This window comes from Phallusia mammillata, chromosome 4 (genome assembly GCF_965637545.1).
Source record: "Phallusia mammillata chromosome 4, kaPhaMamm4.hap1.1, whole genome shotgun sequence".
Lineage (NCBI taxonomy): Eukaryota > Metazoa > Chordata > Ascidiacea > Phlebobranchia > Ascidiidae > Phallusia > Phallusia mammillata.
Window position 1 is genome coordinate 30814761 of NC_137255.1, and position 18414 is coordinate 30833174.

The 18414-nt window shown below is 35.1% G+C and overlaps 1 protein-coding gene and 1 long non-coding RNA gene across 6 annotated transcripts in view; one reads left to right on the plus strand and one right to left on the minus strand.

The window, feature by feature from the left end:
* Positions 1-4076: 4076 nt before the first annotated feature.
* LOC145224046 (uncharacterized) lies at positions 4077-7602 on the minus strand. 2 transcript variants are annotated; one of them, XM_080090475.1, is made up of 4 exons: positions 7279-7602; positions 6962-7057; positions 5100-5353; positions 4077-4878 (listed from the first exon to the last, which is right to left on the minus strand). In XM_080090475.1, the coding sequence occupies exons 1-4, from the start codon at positions 7562-7564 to the stop codon at positions 4702-4704; spliced, it is 813 nt and encodes a 270-aa protein (XP_079946601.1). In that variant the 5' UTR covers positions 7565-7602; the 3' UTR covers positions 4077-4701. The 2 variants fall into 2 exon arrangements, with proteins under 2 accessions (XP_079946601.1, XP_079946602.1); XM_080090476.1 differs by lacking the exon at positions 6962-7057.
* Positions 7603-15368: 7766 nt separating this feature from the next.
* The window catches only part of LOC145224054 (uncharacterized), a 38474-nt gene continuing 35428 nt past the window's right edge, over positions 15369-18414 (plus strand). For 2 of the 4 annotated variants that reach the window (XR_013859548.1, XR_013859549.1), the window contains exons 1-3: positions 16103-16239; positions 16305-16385; positions 18119-18204. This is a non-coding gene — a long non-coding RNA (uncharacterized LOC145224054). Of the gene's footprint in view, positions 15655-16102; positions 16240-16304; positions 16386-18118; positions 18205-18414 lie in introns of those variants that run through there. The other 2 variants (XR_013859550.1, XR_013859547.1) reach the window with 2 other exon arrangements.

Here is an 18414-nt window from a genome sequence, read left to right on the forward strand (position 1 = left end):
ATAGAACCAGCTGAAAAATATGACTTTTGTGATAGAACCGGCTATAAAATATGACTTTTGTGATAGAACCGGCTGAAAATTATGACTTTTTGTAAAAGAACCGGCTATAAAATATGACTTTTGTGATAGAACCGGCTGAAAATTATGACTTTTTGTAAAAGAACCGGCTATAAAATATGACTTTTGTGATAGAACCGGCTGAAAATTATGACTTTTTGTAACAGAACCGGCTGAAAAATATGACTTTTGTGATAGAACCGGCTATAAAATATGACTTTTGTGATAGAACCGGCTGAAAATTATGACTTTTTGTAACAGAACCGGCTGAAAATTATGACTTTTTGTAAAAGAACCGGCTGAAAATTATGACTTTTTCTAACAGAACCGGCTGAAAATTATGACTTTTTGTAACAGAACCGGCTGAAAAATATGACTTTTTGTAACAGAACCGGCTGAAAATTATGACTTTTTGTAACAGAACCGGCTGAAAATTATGACTTTTTGTAACAGAACCGGCTGAAAAATATGACTTTTTGTAACAGAACCGGCTGAAAATTATGACTTTTTGTAACAGAACCGGCTGAAAATTATGACTTTTTGTAACAGAACCGGTTGAAAATTATGACTTTTTGTAACAGAACCGGCTGAAAATTATGACTTTTTGTAAAAGAACCGGCTGAAAAATATGACTTTTGTGACAGAACCGGCTGAAAATTATGACTTTTTGTAACAGAACCGGCTGAAAATTATGACTTTTTGTAAAAGAACCGGCTGAAAAATATGACTTTTGTAACAGAACCGGCTGAAAATTATGACTTTTTGTAACAGAACCGGTTGAAAATTATGACTTTTTGTAAAAGAACCGGCTGAAAATTATGACTTTTGTGATAGAACCGGCTGAAAAATATGACTTTTTGTAACAGAACCGGCTGAAAATTATGACTTTTTGTAACAGAACCGGCTGAAAATTATGACTTTTTGTAACAGAACCGGCTGAAAAATATGACTTTTTGTAACAGAACCGGCTGAAAATTATGACTTTTTGTAACAGAACCGGCTGAAAATTATGACTTTTTGTAACAGAACCGGTTGAAAATTATGACTTTTTGTAACAGAACCGGCTGAAAATTATGACTTTTTGTAAAAGAACCGGCTGAAAAATATGACTTTTGTGACAGAACCGGCTGAAAATTATGACTTTTTGTAACAGAACCGGCTGAAAATTATGACTTTTTGTAAAAGAACCGGCTGAAAAATATGACTTTTGTAACAGAACCGGCTGAAAATTATGACTTTTTGTAACAGAACCGGTTGAAAATTATGACTTTTTGTAAAAGAACCGGCTGAAAAATATGACTTTTGTGATAGAACCGGCTATAAAATATGACTTTTGTAACAGAACCGGCTGAAAATTATGACTTTTTGTAACAGAACCGGCTGAAAATTATGACTTTTTGTAAAAGAACCGGCTGAAAAATATGACTTTTGTGATAGAACCGGCTGAAAATTATGACTTTTTGTAACAGAACCGGTTGAAAATTATGACTTTTGTGATAGAACCGGCTGAAAATTATGACTTTTGTGATAGAACCGGCTATAAAATATGACTTTTGTGATAGAACCGGCTATAAAATATGACTTTTGTGATAGAACCGGCTAAAAATTATGACTTTTTGTAACAGAACCGGTTGAAAATTATGACTTTTTGTAACAGAACCGGTTGAAAATTATGACTTTTTGTAACAGAACCGGTTGAAAATTATGACTTTTTGTAACAGAACCGGCTAAAAATTATGACTTTTTGTAACAGAACCGGCTGAAAATTATGACTTTTTGTAACAGAACCGGCTGAAAAATATGACTTTTTGTAACAGAACCGGCTGAAAATTATGACTTTTTGTAACAGAACCGGCTGAAAAATATGACTTTTGTAACAGAACCGGCTATAAAATATGACTTTTGTGATAGAACCGGCTGAAAATTATGACTTTTTGCAACAGAACCGGCTGAAAAATATGACTTTTGTGGTAGAACCGGCTGAAAAATATGACTTTTGTGATAGAACCGGCTGAAAAATATGACTTTTGTAACAGAACCGGCTGAAAAATATGAATTTTGTGATAGAACCGGCTGAAAAATATGACTTTTTGTAACAGAACCAGCTGAAAAATATGAATTTTGTAATAGAACCGGCTGATAAAAAATTTGAAACCCACCACTGGACAAAACATGTGAAAAGGATATTTCACACAGTTGGTCGTGTATTCGATCTTTATGCATTTTATGGTGAATTTGTGCTTTCCGCAAGTTTTTCCCCAGAAACTCCGTCCTGATTTGACACAAATGCAAATGTTGCACATTCGATGATTTTTCGGGTGAAATCTTGTTTAAGATATTTCCACGGACATTTATAACATTGTAGCGAGCGATCAGGACTTGAAACTGTTTGCAAAGTCGGACACTCCAACAAATTTATGCAACATTGGCTGCGATTTGACTAATTTACAAACAATAACGATGAACTTATATTTGGTCGAATGAAAATATAAGGGGTTGCTATTATGTTAGCAAAGTATTTTTATTTTATTGATCGATTTGTGGCAACAACCAGATGCAAAACATCACGTTTCTATCGTTTTTAGGTTCGCAGTACTAATCTTTTTTGTTTTATAATTGCACATTTATAATATTTCGTTTATTCGTTCATTTTATCCATGTTTTACGCCTGAATAAAGAATGCTCTTTATGAGACCACAATTGGGTCATTGTTCAAAAATTGGCATTTTGAGTTTGTTATTTTCCACCTCAAAGAGAAGTTGCAAAGCAGTTTACAACTTTTTTTTCATAAAGTACAAATCGTGCAAGACATTTTTTTGCCTCAATTGTTACATAAATAATCGGGCACTGGAATTCTGCTATGGAGTTTTTAAATAGTGCTTGATTTAGTTTGAATGAACTGTTGCTGCCAAGCATAATGTATCAACCAATTTGTTTAGTTCTTCCAGCAGTCTTTATTATAATATGCCAACGTTTCGATGTCCCATACGAGACACCTTTATCAGGGCAATGATATAAATTGCAAACACAAGTTTTTTTTCACCGCCCTTGTTGCCTTATAATAACTTTGTGTTTTCAATTTATGTCATTACCCTTATGAACAGGGCTGCCACTCCTTGGGATTTTTTCCACAAGATCTTGGGATTTCAGTGCTGAGCTTGGGATCTTGGGAAAAACTATTTAAACTTCGGGATTTTTTAAAATTATCCGTTAAAGGTTCAATTAATAGTTGTTGCGAACAAAAATTATCATTTTGCAAAAATCATCTTTTCATGTAAGGATTTGCATAACAGTGGTTCATCAATTTTGTGTTCGAAGCCGTGTAAGTTGATTGAAATTCCCTGTCAAAACTAGTTAGTCAGGCCAGTACTACGATATATCATGAGCCAGTAAAAAAATGTACAAAAAATATATTGTTTTGTATTTTTGTGGTATTTCTTAGCGTCTTTTTAAAGGTACGTGGTGGCTGGGACCTGCTGTAACTATAAAGATTATGTGGCCTGCGCCAGCTAGGATTTAAACTGTGTTTTTGCCATTTTTTGGTTATCTTGGGATTTTTTGACAAACCTTAGCCTTTTTGGTGAGTGAACCTTGGGATATCTTAAAATTCTCAGTGGAAGTCTTGGTTCAGAGCAGTGATTTTAAAAAGCAGTTTGCCTGCACTTGCTTATTACACCTAAGGTTTCTATAACACATTTGGTGGTTTGCCAAATAAGCTTTAAGTACATTTTTCGTGAGAATTAACAACACGATCAAAGGGGCTCTTATATCATCGAGTGCAAAAAAGAATGTGAAATTTAGAGTTTTATTCCGGTGTAATATTAGTAACTATTTTAAGGCGTACAAACGGTCAAGCGGTTTGATATTTTTGATGATGAAATTAAACGCAGCATTTAATGTAGAATAGAAACAGTGATCTATTTTTTGTTCACTTTCAACGTAAGATGTTGGCCTTCATGCTCTTGCTGTTGTCAAACCAATATCCTACTGGTTTTACTTTAAACCGCATACAACACATATTTGCAACAATGACTTGAATTTATTACTTAACAATGAAATAACAACAAGTTTTGTACAACGCACTGTGGAAGAATAATTAAAAAACACACAAAATAAATGTGAATTATCATTTAGATGGAAACTGGTCGTTACTCTGTTATTTCTCCTCACATCCCAAACTCGTAATTTTTCTACTCCAGCGCCAAACCCCACGCAGCGCAAGTTTCAAAACATTTCAAAAAAGAATTTAGTTGTGACAAAGTTATACGTTTATCATGTCAACAAACTTATGTACATTCAGGTCGGTTAAAACGAAAACTCAATGAACAAAGAAAAATTGTGATATTTTTGGTGCGATTATAAATTTTCAAAAAGATTTTTTTAGATTTACAAAATAGTGTTTGTGACAAGGTTATACAGGTATAATATCAACAAACATATATACATTCGGATTAGATAAACAATAACCCGGCAAACAAATTAGATTGTGATAATTTCGGTGTGATTATTTAACTTGGTTTGCCTGAAAGCAACAATCCTTTCAAGCACATATAAGTTTAACAATGATGTCAGTTTTAGTTAATTTCTTACAGATAAAAGCGTGTAAATATTTTATTGTTTCCAGAAAACAACTTGAAAGTTAATTTACAGGCGACAGAACGGCAGAGGGTATGCATAACTCTGGCTAGTTGTGAACATCCCGGTAGACCCAGTCCGTGTAGGTTTCCCCACAACCCATCCGATAACACGGCTTCTGCCAGGATTGCCGCTCATCCATCGGGTATAAACACTAGCACCTGTGGAGCTCACTGCATTTCCATTCTAAACAAATAAACGTTGATTAGCCACAATATGAAACCAGCTAATCTATGTATTCACGACAGGCTTAATTGAATAATTTGTTACTAAACATCTAATTATACGATTATCAAAATTAAACAATTATCGCATTTACGCTGCTCTGATTTTACACATACTATTAATTTAAATTTGGTTGTTTGTATTTGTTAACATTGTATCCTTCACAATAAATTGCCGCTCACCGTGTAACTTGATGCCAACCACACGTGAACATAATCGCGTGTCGGTTGATCAACGTACATCAGCCAAGCTTTCTGTATGTATTTGTAAAGTACGTCATATTGTTCTTCAGTCTCTATGTCAACCAACGTGGCTCCGTACAAACTACAAACATCTGCAGCTGCCGACTTTCCACCGTGACCACCGTATTTTGCAACAATCCACGGTAGCCAGTAGCAATGATCTCGGTACACGACTCCTGTACATATTCTTTGTTCTGCAAATAGAAAGAAATTTCACCTTTACAAATAATGATTTTGTTAGAGTGGCGAAATTATTGGTCTGTTTGTGTCAATGTTGTTGCAACTGCGCTAAATTTGAGGTAATTTGAGATTTAGAGGAAGTTTATTTGCACGATATTGCGCCAAACGATCAATGATGGTTACTAGCTTCAATTGTTAATTCTTTATGACGTCAAACATGTAATTGTTATTCAGTGAATGCTTTTTACTGTTACGCACAATACGATTATGTTACAATGGCTTTTAAATGCTTTAAGTCAGGGATGGGCAAACTTTTCAGTGCAAGGGCCGCATTCAAATGTTTTCAATGTTATGACGGCATAGTATATCTAACTCAAAATATTAACATAGTGTATTTCCAGCTAAACACAAATACGTTTGTTGTCACTTCATTAATCGTACAAACATTGGTTGAAACGCAACAATTGTAATTGTTTCAAAATAAACTGGCATTTGTGGCAACATACGCTAGTGGGCGGTAGCGAGCTGGCGCTGCCACTTTGGATTTGTCAAACTCGGGGCCTATGGACTACACTACGCATTTTTGTTAATAAATTCTTTGCACCAAGATTAAACAATGCGAGCCGCCAGGGCTGCCACTCTAGATATTTTGTAGCTAGATCTAGATAGTTTTGGTTAAGGCTAGATGTAAAATTTGGAATGTATATCATGGCTATAAAATCTAGATAGTTTTTTTAACGTTTGTAAAGACCATAGGAATAGTACAAGTCTACAGACGTTCCACCCCGATAACCACAAAAGCCTCAACGTTATAATGTTATAACTAGGGCAATTATTTTCTGCCCTAAAAAGCGAAAAATTTGGACCTACAAATTGAATTTGGACAGATTTTAACATTAAAAAGCTTTTTTTGTTACGCACAATTCGATTATGTCACAATCACCGTTGGGTGCTTTAATGATAATAAGGGCGATTATTTTTTGACTTGTCAAAAAAAATCAAAAATTTGTCAAAAATTTTAGAATAGGTCAAAAATTGTCAAAAATTTTAGAATAGGTCAAAAACTGTCAAAATTGTTTACAAAGTCAATCTTTTTGCCAAGTCAGGCCTGTTATTGTGTTCCTGTGTTAGTAGATTTTTTAAAATGAAAAGGAAACTTTTGAAAGTAAAATAAAACAAAAAGCAGGGTTTTGGAAATAATATCGGTGTGAAAAAATGTGTATGCGGCCCTTGATAATATGTCGCACAGACTGTAGGGTAAAAATCTTTATGAAGCGCGGCTTACAATCCAATAAATACGACATTTGGTTTTGATGCAAACGTGAAAATTGCATCATCTTATGCTTGGGTCTTTGGCACAATAAATTTGGGTCCATTTAAGCGCTCCAGTGTAGTATGACAGTAAAACTTATAAAATTATTGCTTACTTTGTTACTTTCAATTTAATTTTCCGCTATCAACTAATTTAGGTGCATTTTGTTAAATTTCACTTGTTAAATAAATTGGAGTTATTTAGTTTTGTTCATAAGATTTTTATTTCAGCAATTATTTATTTGTTTTGTCCACAATTATGTAATTAGAATCCGGACTACAGTTTAGAAAACATTAGCTGAAAGTCTTACCATTAATTATTTCACGTATACGATTGTCGATTCGGGTCCAATTCACCAAAGCTGTAATTCTGCTACCGTGTATTTCTGGGAAACTTGCCAGTGACACTAAAAGAATTATTGCATTGAAAGCATTTCCACTAACAATTTTAGCGCATTTTGCAGTAGCGATTATGAAAGAAATTAACATTATAAAGTTTTGGAAATACATTTTGGAAATGCTTTTTAATATAAGCTATTTTTTTATTGTCTGTTCCATAATTAAAATACGGACTATAATTCATTTATTACGTTATTAACAACAACAAAAATGTAGCTGGAAGTCTTACCGTTAATTTTTTCATGTATACGATTGTCGATTCGGGTCCAATTCTCCATTGGTTGGGGTCCAACCGGGCCAGGTTGTCCCTGGTCACCTTTAAAACCGGGAGGTCCGCGTTTTCCTGGCCGACCTGGAGGTCCTCTTAGTGTTGACTGATTCAAAGAACTTAAAGGTTGTTGCTCAAACAAACTGTCAAGCGGCCGACAAACCAAATATTTTTGTTGGTGGTTGACATGACAATATGACGCACCAATGATTGTCAAGAGGAAAACTAGCTTAGTTAACAAGTACATCCTGCCTAATGACTAGTTACTGTAGAAAATAAACCAAAAGGGTGGCTTAGCACATTTTGCCATTGCACATACCATATAACTTATTTCAAAATGTAAATACATTTGATATGCTTATTTTATATTGGATCCCATATTAGCCAACGTCTTCTATAACCTTAGTTGTTTCTGCAGGCAGAAACTTATGGTTTCCCACATATGCAAGCTTGTAGATAATGCGTTACACGGTTTATTATTATGTCTGCCTAAAAGTCTGCCGTATTTTAAAAGACAGAAGGGTAAATATAGGAGCTACATGCTGAAACACAATAATCAACACCTAAAAATGAAAAAATTTACAAACTGTCCAAATTTAATCCAGTTCGGACATTACTTACAAATTTACCCATTTTAAGGAGCTAGCAGAGTAAGTAGTGGGACTACAGGGTAAATACAACAAATGACACATGTATAAATAGCAAACTCTACAAGCATTTTAGGGGGCTGGCGGGGTAAATATAGGGGCTACAGGCTAAACACAACAATCGACACCTATAAATGGAAAAGTATAAAAGCTATTCAGATTTTTTTAAAAATCGGACATTGTTTAAAAATTAACCCATTTGAGGGGCAAGTGGGGTAAGTAGTGGGGCTACAGGCTAAACACAACAATCGACACCTTCAAATGCTAAATTCGACAAACTGCCCAAATTTTGGCTAAATTTGGAGACTGATCGTAATAACAAACTCTACAAGCTTATTGTTTAATTGTTTAAAAATTAACCCATTTTAGGGAGCTAGCAGGGTAAATAGTGGGGCTAACAAGTCAAACAAAACAAGTGGCACATCTACATGACTGTATCTACCACCTGTGAAAGTTTCATCCAAATCTTTCAAAGATTTTAAGCCAAAAGTGCATGGACAAAATTCAAGGGAGAAAAAAACACAGAAAATGCTACGTTGTGCGAAAGATACCTACAAGTTGACCTTCAGTGACCTCTCGTCGTACCCATGCTGACAATGACCATTTAATGACTCTTTATTGCGTTTTAAAACTGTTTTTTGTCTTCATGTTATTCAACAACGTTGCCTTTATTCATGATTAAGTGCACTTCCAAGATATACAGCCTTCGCTAAAAACTATAAATGCGCGTGCTACCGTAAGTTTTATTAAGTGAATAAACCAATAATTACTCCCTTGGGTTTTTCAGAGATACAGTGTATGGGATGTAAATGTAATTCTCTTAGATCATGTCTTAGATCATGTACTTTAGTCCAGGCCTTCTCAAACTGTGGGTCGCAAAATATAATTTTGGGGTCGCGAAATATCGTGCGTTTTATGTCATTGTCACAATAAATGGTATACGTGCGTATATTTATTGTTTAAACGTCATTTCCGTGTATAGGTTCTACCAAGGGGGCACAAGTGCGGCAACAGAGACGAGTTTGTGCGGCCGTGAACATGTTTTTTAAAATGTATGTACTGGTGCCAGTGACTTCAATAAAAACTTCAGGCGCATTTTAGACGTTATGCCGAATCAAAGCGTATATTCTCAAAAGTTCCAATGCGGTAAGACACAGAAAAATTTGCGATGTTTTTTTCGAAGTAACGAGGCAATCTAAAGCGTTGAGTTTATTTTGTGACAAAATCTGAAGCTCCCGCTATACCAACTGAGCTACACAGGCTCGGTGGTGAACCCTTCCCGAAAAGACAGGCAACGGTATTTATGACTTTTGGCAAATAAAACGTTTTTAAAGCTATCTATAACGGATCTGGGCAATTAGAAGAATTTGATATCGCAAACACTGCTTATCTAAATCGACACAAGGATTAAATTTTCATTACAATTTGCGTAATGCGTTTGGCGAAATGAAAACCAGGTTAAATATCTTGTCGGCTTAAAATTCAGCTTTAAGAAAAACTATCAAGAAATTATATGAAGCAACATGCTACTTCAGTCCTGCTACTAAACAATATCAGAAATGCGAGTAAACTAACAACTTGTTAATTAACAAACCACACATCTTTCATCCTAGTACATACGCAGTGGACCCACTTAAAGTTATAAACAACAACAAGACATGTCTCCACCGAACTTAACCACAATTTCTACAAAGCAACATTAATCTCGGGCAAAATAGATGAGTTTCTTAAAAATAAAAAAGCATGCATGTACCTTTTAACAAACCACCAACCAAATTGTAAACCAATCTGACTTTACATCCTAATTTGTAATTATTTTTGTCCCGACATGTTTATTAGACTACAATTTCTACTATGAATATATGAAAAGAATCTATCGCACAGTGGCCCAATTATTTTTCTGAAAACAATTCATTTCAATTATTTGTCTGTTTTATTGTAGGCCTAATAAAGCAAAGAGCGTTGGGTAAAAGTTTTTTAAGCACAAACTTCAAACGAATATAACAGAGCTTCACATTTGGAACTGTAGCGCCCGCTGCGGGCATCTTATTTGCTCTTATTTTTCAAAAAAAATGTTTCAGAATTAAGTTTCGCAATACAGTCGTTCTCAGTCTTATAAACTTACGTGACCCGCCGGCACAGCCTCTGGCACGACCAACGCACAAGCAAAACAATGAAAAACTTCTGATCTATGCGATTATTCACATCTCAATCACCACGTACTTTTTTAATCAAAACCTGATTTTGGGGATTTGTCGCCACAAAAAAAAACTTTTGCGTTATTAAGTTCTAGATGCCGCACAATGATGTGAATTTTTAGCGGTAATAGTTTAGTAAGCTAGCGCATGAAAATCTGAAAAAATGCCCTTTATTGTATTAAACATGCCTTAAACCAGGGCTTCTCAAACTGTGGGTCGCGACCCCAATTGCGGTCGAAATATAATTTTTGGGGTCGCGAAACATCGTGCGTTTTATGTCATTGTCACAATAAATGGTATACGTGCGTACATTTGTTGTTTAAAAATTATTTCCGTGTATAGGCTATCATCAGGGGTGCACAAGCTGCGGAACATGTTTATTAGCATATACGCACTGGCGGCCGTGATGTAAATGAAAACTTATTTGCCAAATATTTTGATTTTCAAACTGCTCTAAACACATTTTGTGGAACTTTTAAGAATATTACCAGCCTAGTAGCCATATGCGCCAGGCTCTTTATGTCTATTACGTGCAAACAATGCGGAAAAGCAGATGCCACAAACGTCACAATATAGATTATGACGTCATAAAAGCTAAGACTGTCAATCTGTGCATCAAGTTAGAAATTAATTTAGGCTTTTTAGGCGCAATTAGATGGTATATATTTAAAATATATAAGTATTTCTTTCCATCAGTAATTTCAAAACACAAGCAAACAGGCGGCCGTTGGTTAAATAAAGATCTGTGATGCCGTCATAGTGAGAAGGTTGTGCACCACTGGGCTATACCAATCAAGGGGTCACGTAAAAATTTCTGTTTTAAAATGGGGTCGCAGAGCAAGAAAGTTTGAGTAGCCTTGCTTTAAACCAGAGGTGTCCTACTCGTACACGCTACCGTGCCATTTTTTTAAACTTAACGTAGCTCGTCTGACGATTGTATGTTGCAAATACAAGTTCTGTTGCCTAAAAAGCTATTGGTTTATATCAGTGGTTCTCATTATTTTTTCAAAACGGTCCCTTTGCCATTATTTTGAGGGCTCGCGGTCCTTAAGCTGGAATGTGTATTTCAGAGAAACGAAATTTTACGGCAGGATTTTAGCTAGTTATGCAAAATTGCGCTTAACAATAATGCAAAGACAGCTTGTGACATCACAGACAAGAGAAAAAACATCACAATTGTGCGCGAACAATTGCATTTTCGCCAGTTATCATGCAATCAAGGCTATCGTTTAGCAATCGAGTACAGACAATTCTCAATTCTACTTTGATTCAAACTTATCCGGTGCCACAATCTGACGCCAAATAAGATTATAGAATTGCTTCAAACGCTTCGCGGTCCCCCCAAAATTGCCTCACGGACCCCAAAAGGACCGCGGACCCCAGTTTGAGAACCACTGGTTTATATTATGCGTAGAAGTGTACTTAATTCTTTTCTACTAAATTGCTTTAAACAAATTTCACACCGATAGTGCCAATGTAGTGCCAATTTGTAGAGACAGCGATTTCGTTTAATTGTTACGTATTACTTGTCAAACCAGGGTTCGCCAACCTACAGCCCGTCGTTTTATTCGACCCCAAACAGTATACATTAGTTGATTTAATGCAGCGGTTCTCAAACTGCGCTCCGCGGTACCTTAGGGGTCCGCCACACGATTTCAGGGGGACCGCGAGGAGTTAAAAGTATTTCTACAATCTTATGTAATATGAGATCTTGCGAGTGTTAAGCAAAAATTAGATAGTCAAACGAGTTTTTTATGACAAGAAGTGGTTATTTACTTCATTTTCAAGTAACAAACAAAGGCGATTGTTCGCGCACTTTGTTAATATTAATTTAGTCTTGTTTGTGACGTAATAAAATGCCTTTGAAACATTCCCACGCAAAGTGATCTTACGAAGCTAAATTCATTCGTTATGTTGTTGTGGGAATGGTTTCGAAAGGAATAAATTACCTTTTAGTTGGTAACTGGACAGTTTTGTTTTGCCCAGGTATTTTAAATTTCATCGCAAAGTGCTCGAAAAAATGTTAAGAGACCGTTTAGACAAAAAATTAAAAAGGTTTGAGAACCACTGGTTTAATGCAACGTAGTATAAGCCATAGACGACTTCTATATGATTTAGATTTGATGAAACACTAACCATTTGGCGATAGTAATCAAAGTCTTTTTGTTCACATTCAACGTAAGATGTTGGCCTTCATGCTCTTGTTGTTGTCAAACCAATGACCTACTGGTTTCACTTTAAACCGCATAAAACACATATTTGCAACACCCTATTGAATTTAATACTTAACAATGAAATAACAACAAGTTTTGTACAACGCGCTGTGGAAAAAATATCAAAAAACAACAAAATAAATGAGTACTCTATTATTATTATTGCAAACCCGACAAAGCGCAGGTTTAAATACATTTTTTTTAAATCCTCTTAGTTTTGACTATTTCAAAGAACTTGCAACCAAACTGTTAAGCTGCCGACAAACCAAATATTAAAACTGATTTGAACTGATTTGTTTGTGTAACTTCAAGGTATATATAATGGTCAAATGGGCCTTGAGCAAAAAAGGCTCCTTTTTCTATTACAGCTCTCGTGCTGTCACCATGGCAACCGATGCTGAAGAAATCGCTTATTTTTTTCGACTACTAGCATTGTCGGTGTTTGTTGCATGACGTCAGTACATTTGGAGGGAGAGCCTGTAAATAACTTAGACCAGAGGCGGGGAACCTGCGACCTAAAGGCCACATGCGGTCTTTTAAGGCATTAAGTGCGGCCTTCGATATCAAAATATATTTTAGGATGTTGATATTAGGAATTGCACCAAGCGCTGAAAAGTAGACAGAAATGTATTTTTTATCTTTATTCCTCATTACTATTTGATCAGTTTTAGGCCAGCGGTTTTCAAACTAGACCCAAATGGTCCCGTAGTGGTACACATAGCAATTTCCTGTAGAACTACGAACGACCAAGGCTCTGCAATCTTAACTGTGTTGCAAAAGAACAATTGTTTGCGCATAATGGAATATCTTAAACTCGTCTGTGATGTCACAAGCTGCTCTTAGATTATTGATATTTGTAACAAGCGAGTTTCTGGGTTAAATAAATCCTGAATGTTGCAGTTAAGGTGGAAATGTAACAAGGAATTTTATTTAGCTTGGGCTACCACTCTACAAGGGAATAGCGAAACCACCATTCTGTAAAGTCAAAAAGTTTGAACACCACTGACCTTGGCCTGAGAAATAGTCCATGCGGCCTAAACGAGTGTCGATAAACCGTTTGGTGGCCTTTATAAACAAAAAGGTTCCCCACCCCCTGACAATCTTCAAAACCGCAAAAAATGTCCAAATACATTGTGTTTCTATGTATTTTCCTAGTAACACTTTTGCAATTTAAAACGTCATAAATGTTTGCAACAAAAGCAATTTGTGACATTTTAAAGTTGTGTGAATTATGGGAAAATAATCCAGTGTGTCGTAAACTGCGGAAATATAACATAAACGTAAACAGCTAAATAATAAACCAAATTAGAAACATTGCCTCGATTGAACTGCGTTACACTTTTGTTGAAAAAACAAAGTTAAACAAACAAAGTTGCACTTGAACCCCGCATGCAGTACATTTTATATCGATTGTTATTTAATGAAGCAAAATCCATTTCTTGGTTTCATCAGGCAAACTGAAAATAAGCCAGAAATGATCTAATCAACAAGTCAACCACTAACAAACCAGGAATTGTTGCACCACCTTACGGGGAAAACATGAGTTGCATAGGACGCGGTAACAAACAGTGGCTTGCTTCATGTCAAACTGACACGTGAGAACCGATTGTTTGTTCGGAGAAAAACTTATTTATTGCAAGATCTGCTTCGTTCTCATGAACCCAATGGGAAATGTTGACCCTGAAAGTGTCGACAAAACGGCGCCAGACTTCCACATTGAAAATGTCACACAAACTTTTATGCTCCTTTGGGCTCATTAATAGTCCCAATGCTGCATCCGAGAACGTCATAACATCTGGTACGGAAACAATGTTGATCTGTGTCCCCATGTCCATGTCGACAAAACGGCGTCAGGCTCCCACATTGCAAATGCCGGCCAAACTTTTGTGCTGCTTTGGGCTCATTAATAGTCCCAATGTTGCATCCGAAAACGTCATAACATCTAGTACGGAAACAATGTTGATCTGTGTCCCCATGTCCATGTCGACAAAACGGCGTCAGGCTCCCACATTGCAAATGTCGGCCAAAGTTTTGTGCTGCTTTGGGCTCATTAATAGTCCCAATGCTACATCCGAAAACGTCATAATATCTGGTACAGAAATATGTGGTGAATGTCGATCTGTGTTTCCATGCCCGTGTCAAAAAAACGCTTTTGGTATTTTGCAAGTTGCTGATGCAAACAGACTCAAATTTTTCTGCTAAAGAATGTGGAATTTGCTTTCAAAAGTATTTTGATAAAACTTATAGGACCGTTGCAATTAACACAGTCCAAACTCTCAACCCGTGGTTCGGAAACGTTTTTGCGAGTTTGAAAAAACTGCAACATTGATAAAAACAACACCAAGTTTAATTTATTAGCTTGAAACAAGGTTGCTACAATGTCATTGTAGTAAACCAGGAATCATTGACACGCAGAAAAATCACTGATTATGGCTTTGCCTGTCATTGCGGTTACGTCGATTCTCGCTCATTGGCTGCAGTTACATTGTACTTAACAATAACAACAAAAATCCTGCATTACCTGGCCCAAAAATATCAACACAAAAGCATTACACAGACTTCTTAGAAGTTTGTTATTGGCGAGCTGTTGTAAGGGTATTTATCTGGGAAATCCCCCAAGTTTTGTGGGGAAACCACCAAATTAGCGGAAAAGCATCTTAGTTGCAAAATTATTTCTTCATATCATAGAATGTTTAAACATTAATTTTCTGCTCGAACGGATTTAGGAAATTAAACCGCATTGTTTTGCAGAAAACACTTATTTTTGTCAAAAGTATTTTTAGGGTTTACCCTGTGGTGCATTGGATTAAGAATGCCGCTCGTAATTTTGATTGACATTTGTGTTTGTTGCCGAAAATCAGCCAAAACTTCTAAAACGGATTTGATAATTTGTTTTTTATTTATTAATACGCAGGAGTGCTACTTTTGTCAACTTAGGAGATTTAGCGTTTGCCTAATGGCCCAAGATAAAATTGCAAAATGATCTTTAGCTAAAATAAAGTGTGCTAATAAAAATGGCCCACTTAATCACATTACACTGGCTGCGTTGCAGGGGGAATTTTATCAATGACACCGCTACTCTACATGAAGGCGTTTAAGCACAAAACAGATAGGATTGCATTTTGCTTTCAAAGTTTCATGAACCACCCTGTCATGGAACAAACAGTTGAGTCTTTATGGGTGGACTCAAAGGACAGAACACAGTGATACCATGTTGATTAGCTAAACGCTCTAACCATCACTGTTTCTTTCAAGCAAAGTATTGCACTTATACCAATGGTAATGATAAGTGTTGTGGTTTAGTCTACTTTTTTGTTATTTTATTGTTATTTTACTTTTTCATCAACAACAATTGCTTATGTTCTCTATGCTTACTTTGGTTAAATCCTGGATTTTACTTTTCAAGGTTAATTGTAAAACATGACACACTAGGCTATATATTTAAGTGCAAGTAAGCTCTATACTTTGTTCCAGTCGTGAAAGTGGAGATGATGGTTCAAATGTTTTTTACAGAATTGTCTTCTGCTGATCCAAAAAACTGATTAATGCTGGGGAGGCGAGCTTTCATCGATGTTATGTGGCAAATTATATTTTCCTTCTTTCATCAACAACTTCATGTAATTATATTTTTCCTTCTTTCATCAACAACTTCATGAGTCCACATTTCTCAAAGTAAACCCAGTTGGGGTCAGGTTTTTCCTTTTACATCCGTCAAACAGGTTCCTATTATTATATATCACATTTAATGATATATTAGTTACCACTCTAACCATGTGAACTTCTATCGTTAAATTTTAGGAATGTAGTCAAGAAACCTTACTCAGGTTTTGTGTTTGCTGCCAGCTATTTCTTACTTCATCTCAGGTGTGTATTGTTTGTGTTAGATGCTGATTTGCTGATCGAAATCTAAGAGCATTTTACGTTTGCAGGCCTCTCTATTACTTGATGTCATTGTCTTGTATGAATTTGCCATGACTCAGCCAATTTGTGCCTTGCTGCAACTTTAAAAGGTATTTATTGCTTACCATTTGTGTGATCAAACATAAAAGATTTTTCTACGCTTAGTGCAGAATTTTCACTGAATTTCTTTGCAGCAATAACAATTTCTTAGTTTTGAAACCAATAACATTTTTGTTCCATTTAATATTTATTGTAGCAGAATATTGCCTTTTGTTTGTATTTGGCAATATTTGTTGTTGTTTAGTTTTGCAGCTATTACTATCATAAATGTGTTTTGGTTTTTCATTTTAGTGGGTTTTGTTTTACATGTTTACTGTTTATTGCTGGTGTTATACTTAAGGATGCATCAAATATATATAGTCAAGTGGGGTAAAAAAAAACAATTTTTTGAAACTTTGTTGCCAAACTTTTATTTTAGGCAACAAAAAGTTAGTTTTTCTTCCCAACAAAGCTGATAGGACTACCTTTATAGTTATGTGAAAAGTTTTTAATTTTACTAAAAAACAAAAAAAATATTTGACAAAAACTGTTGTTCTTTTTTAACCCGAAAAAGGTACAAAAAAAAAACAATGTCGGGGTAAAAAAAAACAAGTGGACATTAGGGCCATTTAAAAAAAAAATTAAGTTGCAGCTGGAACTTCAATTCAATTATATGAACTTAATAAACCATCTTAAAGTCAAAGATAAGACAGAAATTTCATTAATAACTCTGTTACAATAAATAAGCCAAAAAAACATGAGCCACATAAAATTCTTTGTTTTCGAAAATTTACAAACCAAACTTACAGCAGTTAGTAAACTGTTTGTAAATTAATAAAACACTTTCAAATTGGTGCTAAGACTTTCCATGGCTTTGTACCTTTATTGCACTGCATTTATTGCCTTTGATTTGGTCTTTTTTGTCATTTACCAGTCTTTTGTTGGTATGCAACTAGGTTTAAATAGAGCTCACCCACTTGCTGACCGATCATGTAACCTAAAACCTTTTTGAAATAAAGTTTAATTTTCTACCCCAAACTGCTTGAATTACCACATAATGATTTGATAACATCTTTTTCTTACTTTGTAGCATTTTTCTTTAGGCCTGGATTCCAATTTGTACTTTTAGCCATGCAGGTATACTTTTTGGTAAAAATTCCTCCAAAACTGGGCCCCAAAACAATTTTATACAACTTTGGTTTAAGTACATGTTTTATAGGCTTTCTTTTTTATTTTCTAAACTTCCAGGTGACAAATAAAAATGTTTGGACAAAAAAAATTTTTGGGGTGCCAAAAATACATAGTTTTTTATTACCCCATTCCTATAGAACAGTTTGGGGTAAAAACAAACAACAAGATATCTAAAAAAATTTAGAAGTTAGCCAAGTGGAGTCTTTTTTGTTTAATAGGTCATAGTTATGACACAACACAGAACAAAGGTCATTGACACCAAACTTGTAGTAAAAAATCTGCAGGAAAGTTTCTGAAGGTTGTTGAAGACTTTTTAGCATACGAATTTTATACTGTTGTTTCAGCCTGCAGAACATTGCCTACAAACAAAATCTGATAATGTTTTGTGGCTTATTTTATAGGTAGAGAATAAATACATCATATGAAAAAGAAAGCATTTAAAAAAAAAATTTGGATAAGCTGTGAGGGCATTGTTTTTTTTACCCCAACTTCAGCAAAATTTTTTTTTACCCCATTTGACTATATATTATATATATATATAATATATATATATATATATATCGAACAAATTTTTTGCCATTATTAATTGACTATATTTCCTCTTTTGATTCAGATAACGGTATTACATCATTCAATCAAAAAACTACTCCAGTGATCCTGATGACTAATTAACAAGAAACAACACCAATAATTTACAAGGTACTGAATTTGATTTGTTGTTTTCCATGTTAGGAGTATTTAAGTGTAGATGTAAACAAACAGTATATTCCCCACATTAAAAGGCTTGGGCCAAAACCGAATAAACAGTCACAATGCTGAATGATTTAGGCCAACAAAAACATCACTATATCATTAGTATCAACCTGTTTTCTGAAATAGTTTTTTTTTTAATGTTTCATTTTTACAACA

What these genes read in the sequence shown, in the direction of transcription:
- LOC145224046 (XM_080090475.1), bottom strand. Translation starts at nt 7,564, where the DNA reads ATGTACTTGTTAACTAAGCTAGTTTTCCTCTTGACAATCATTGGTGCG. An exon ending in TATACATGAAAAAATTAACG is followed by an intron (nt 7,058 to 7,278) that starts GTAAGACTTCCA and finishes TAATTCTTTTAG; the next exon opens with TGTCACTGGCAAGTTTCCCA. An exon ending in GGTTGGCATCAAGTTACACG is followed by an intron (nt 4,879 to 5,099) that starts GTGAGCGGCAAT and finishes TTATTTGTTTAG; the next exon opens with AATGGAAATGCAGTGAGCTC.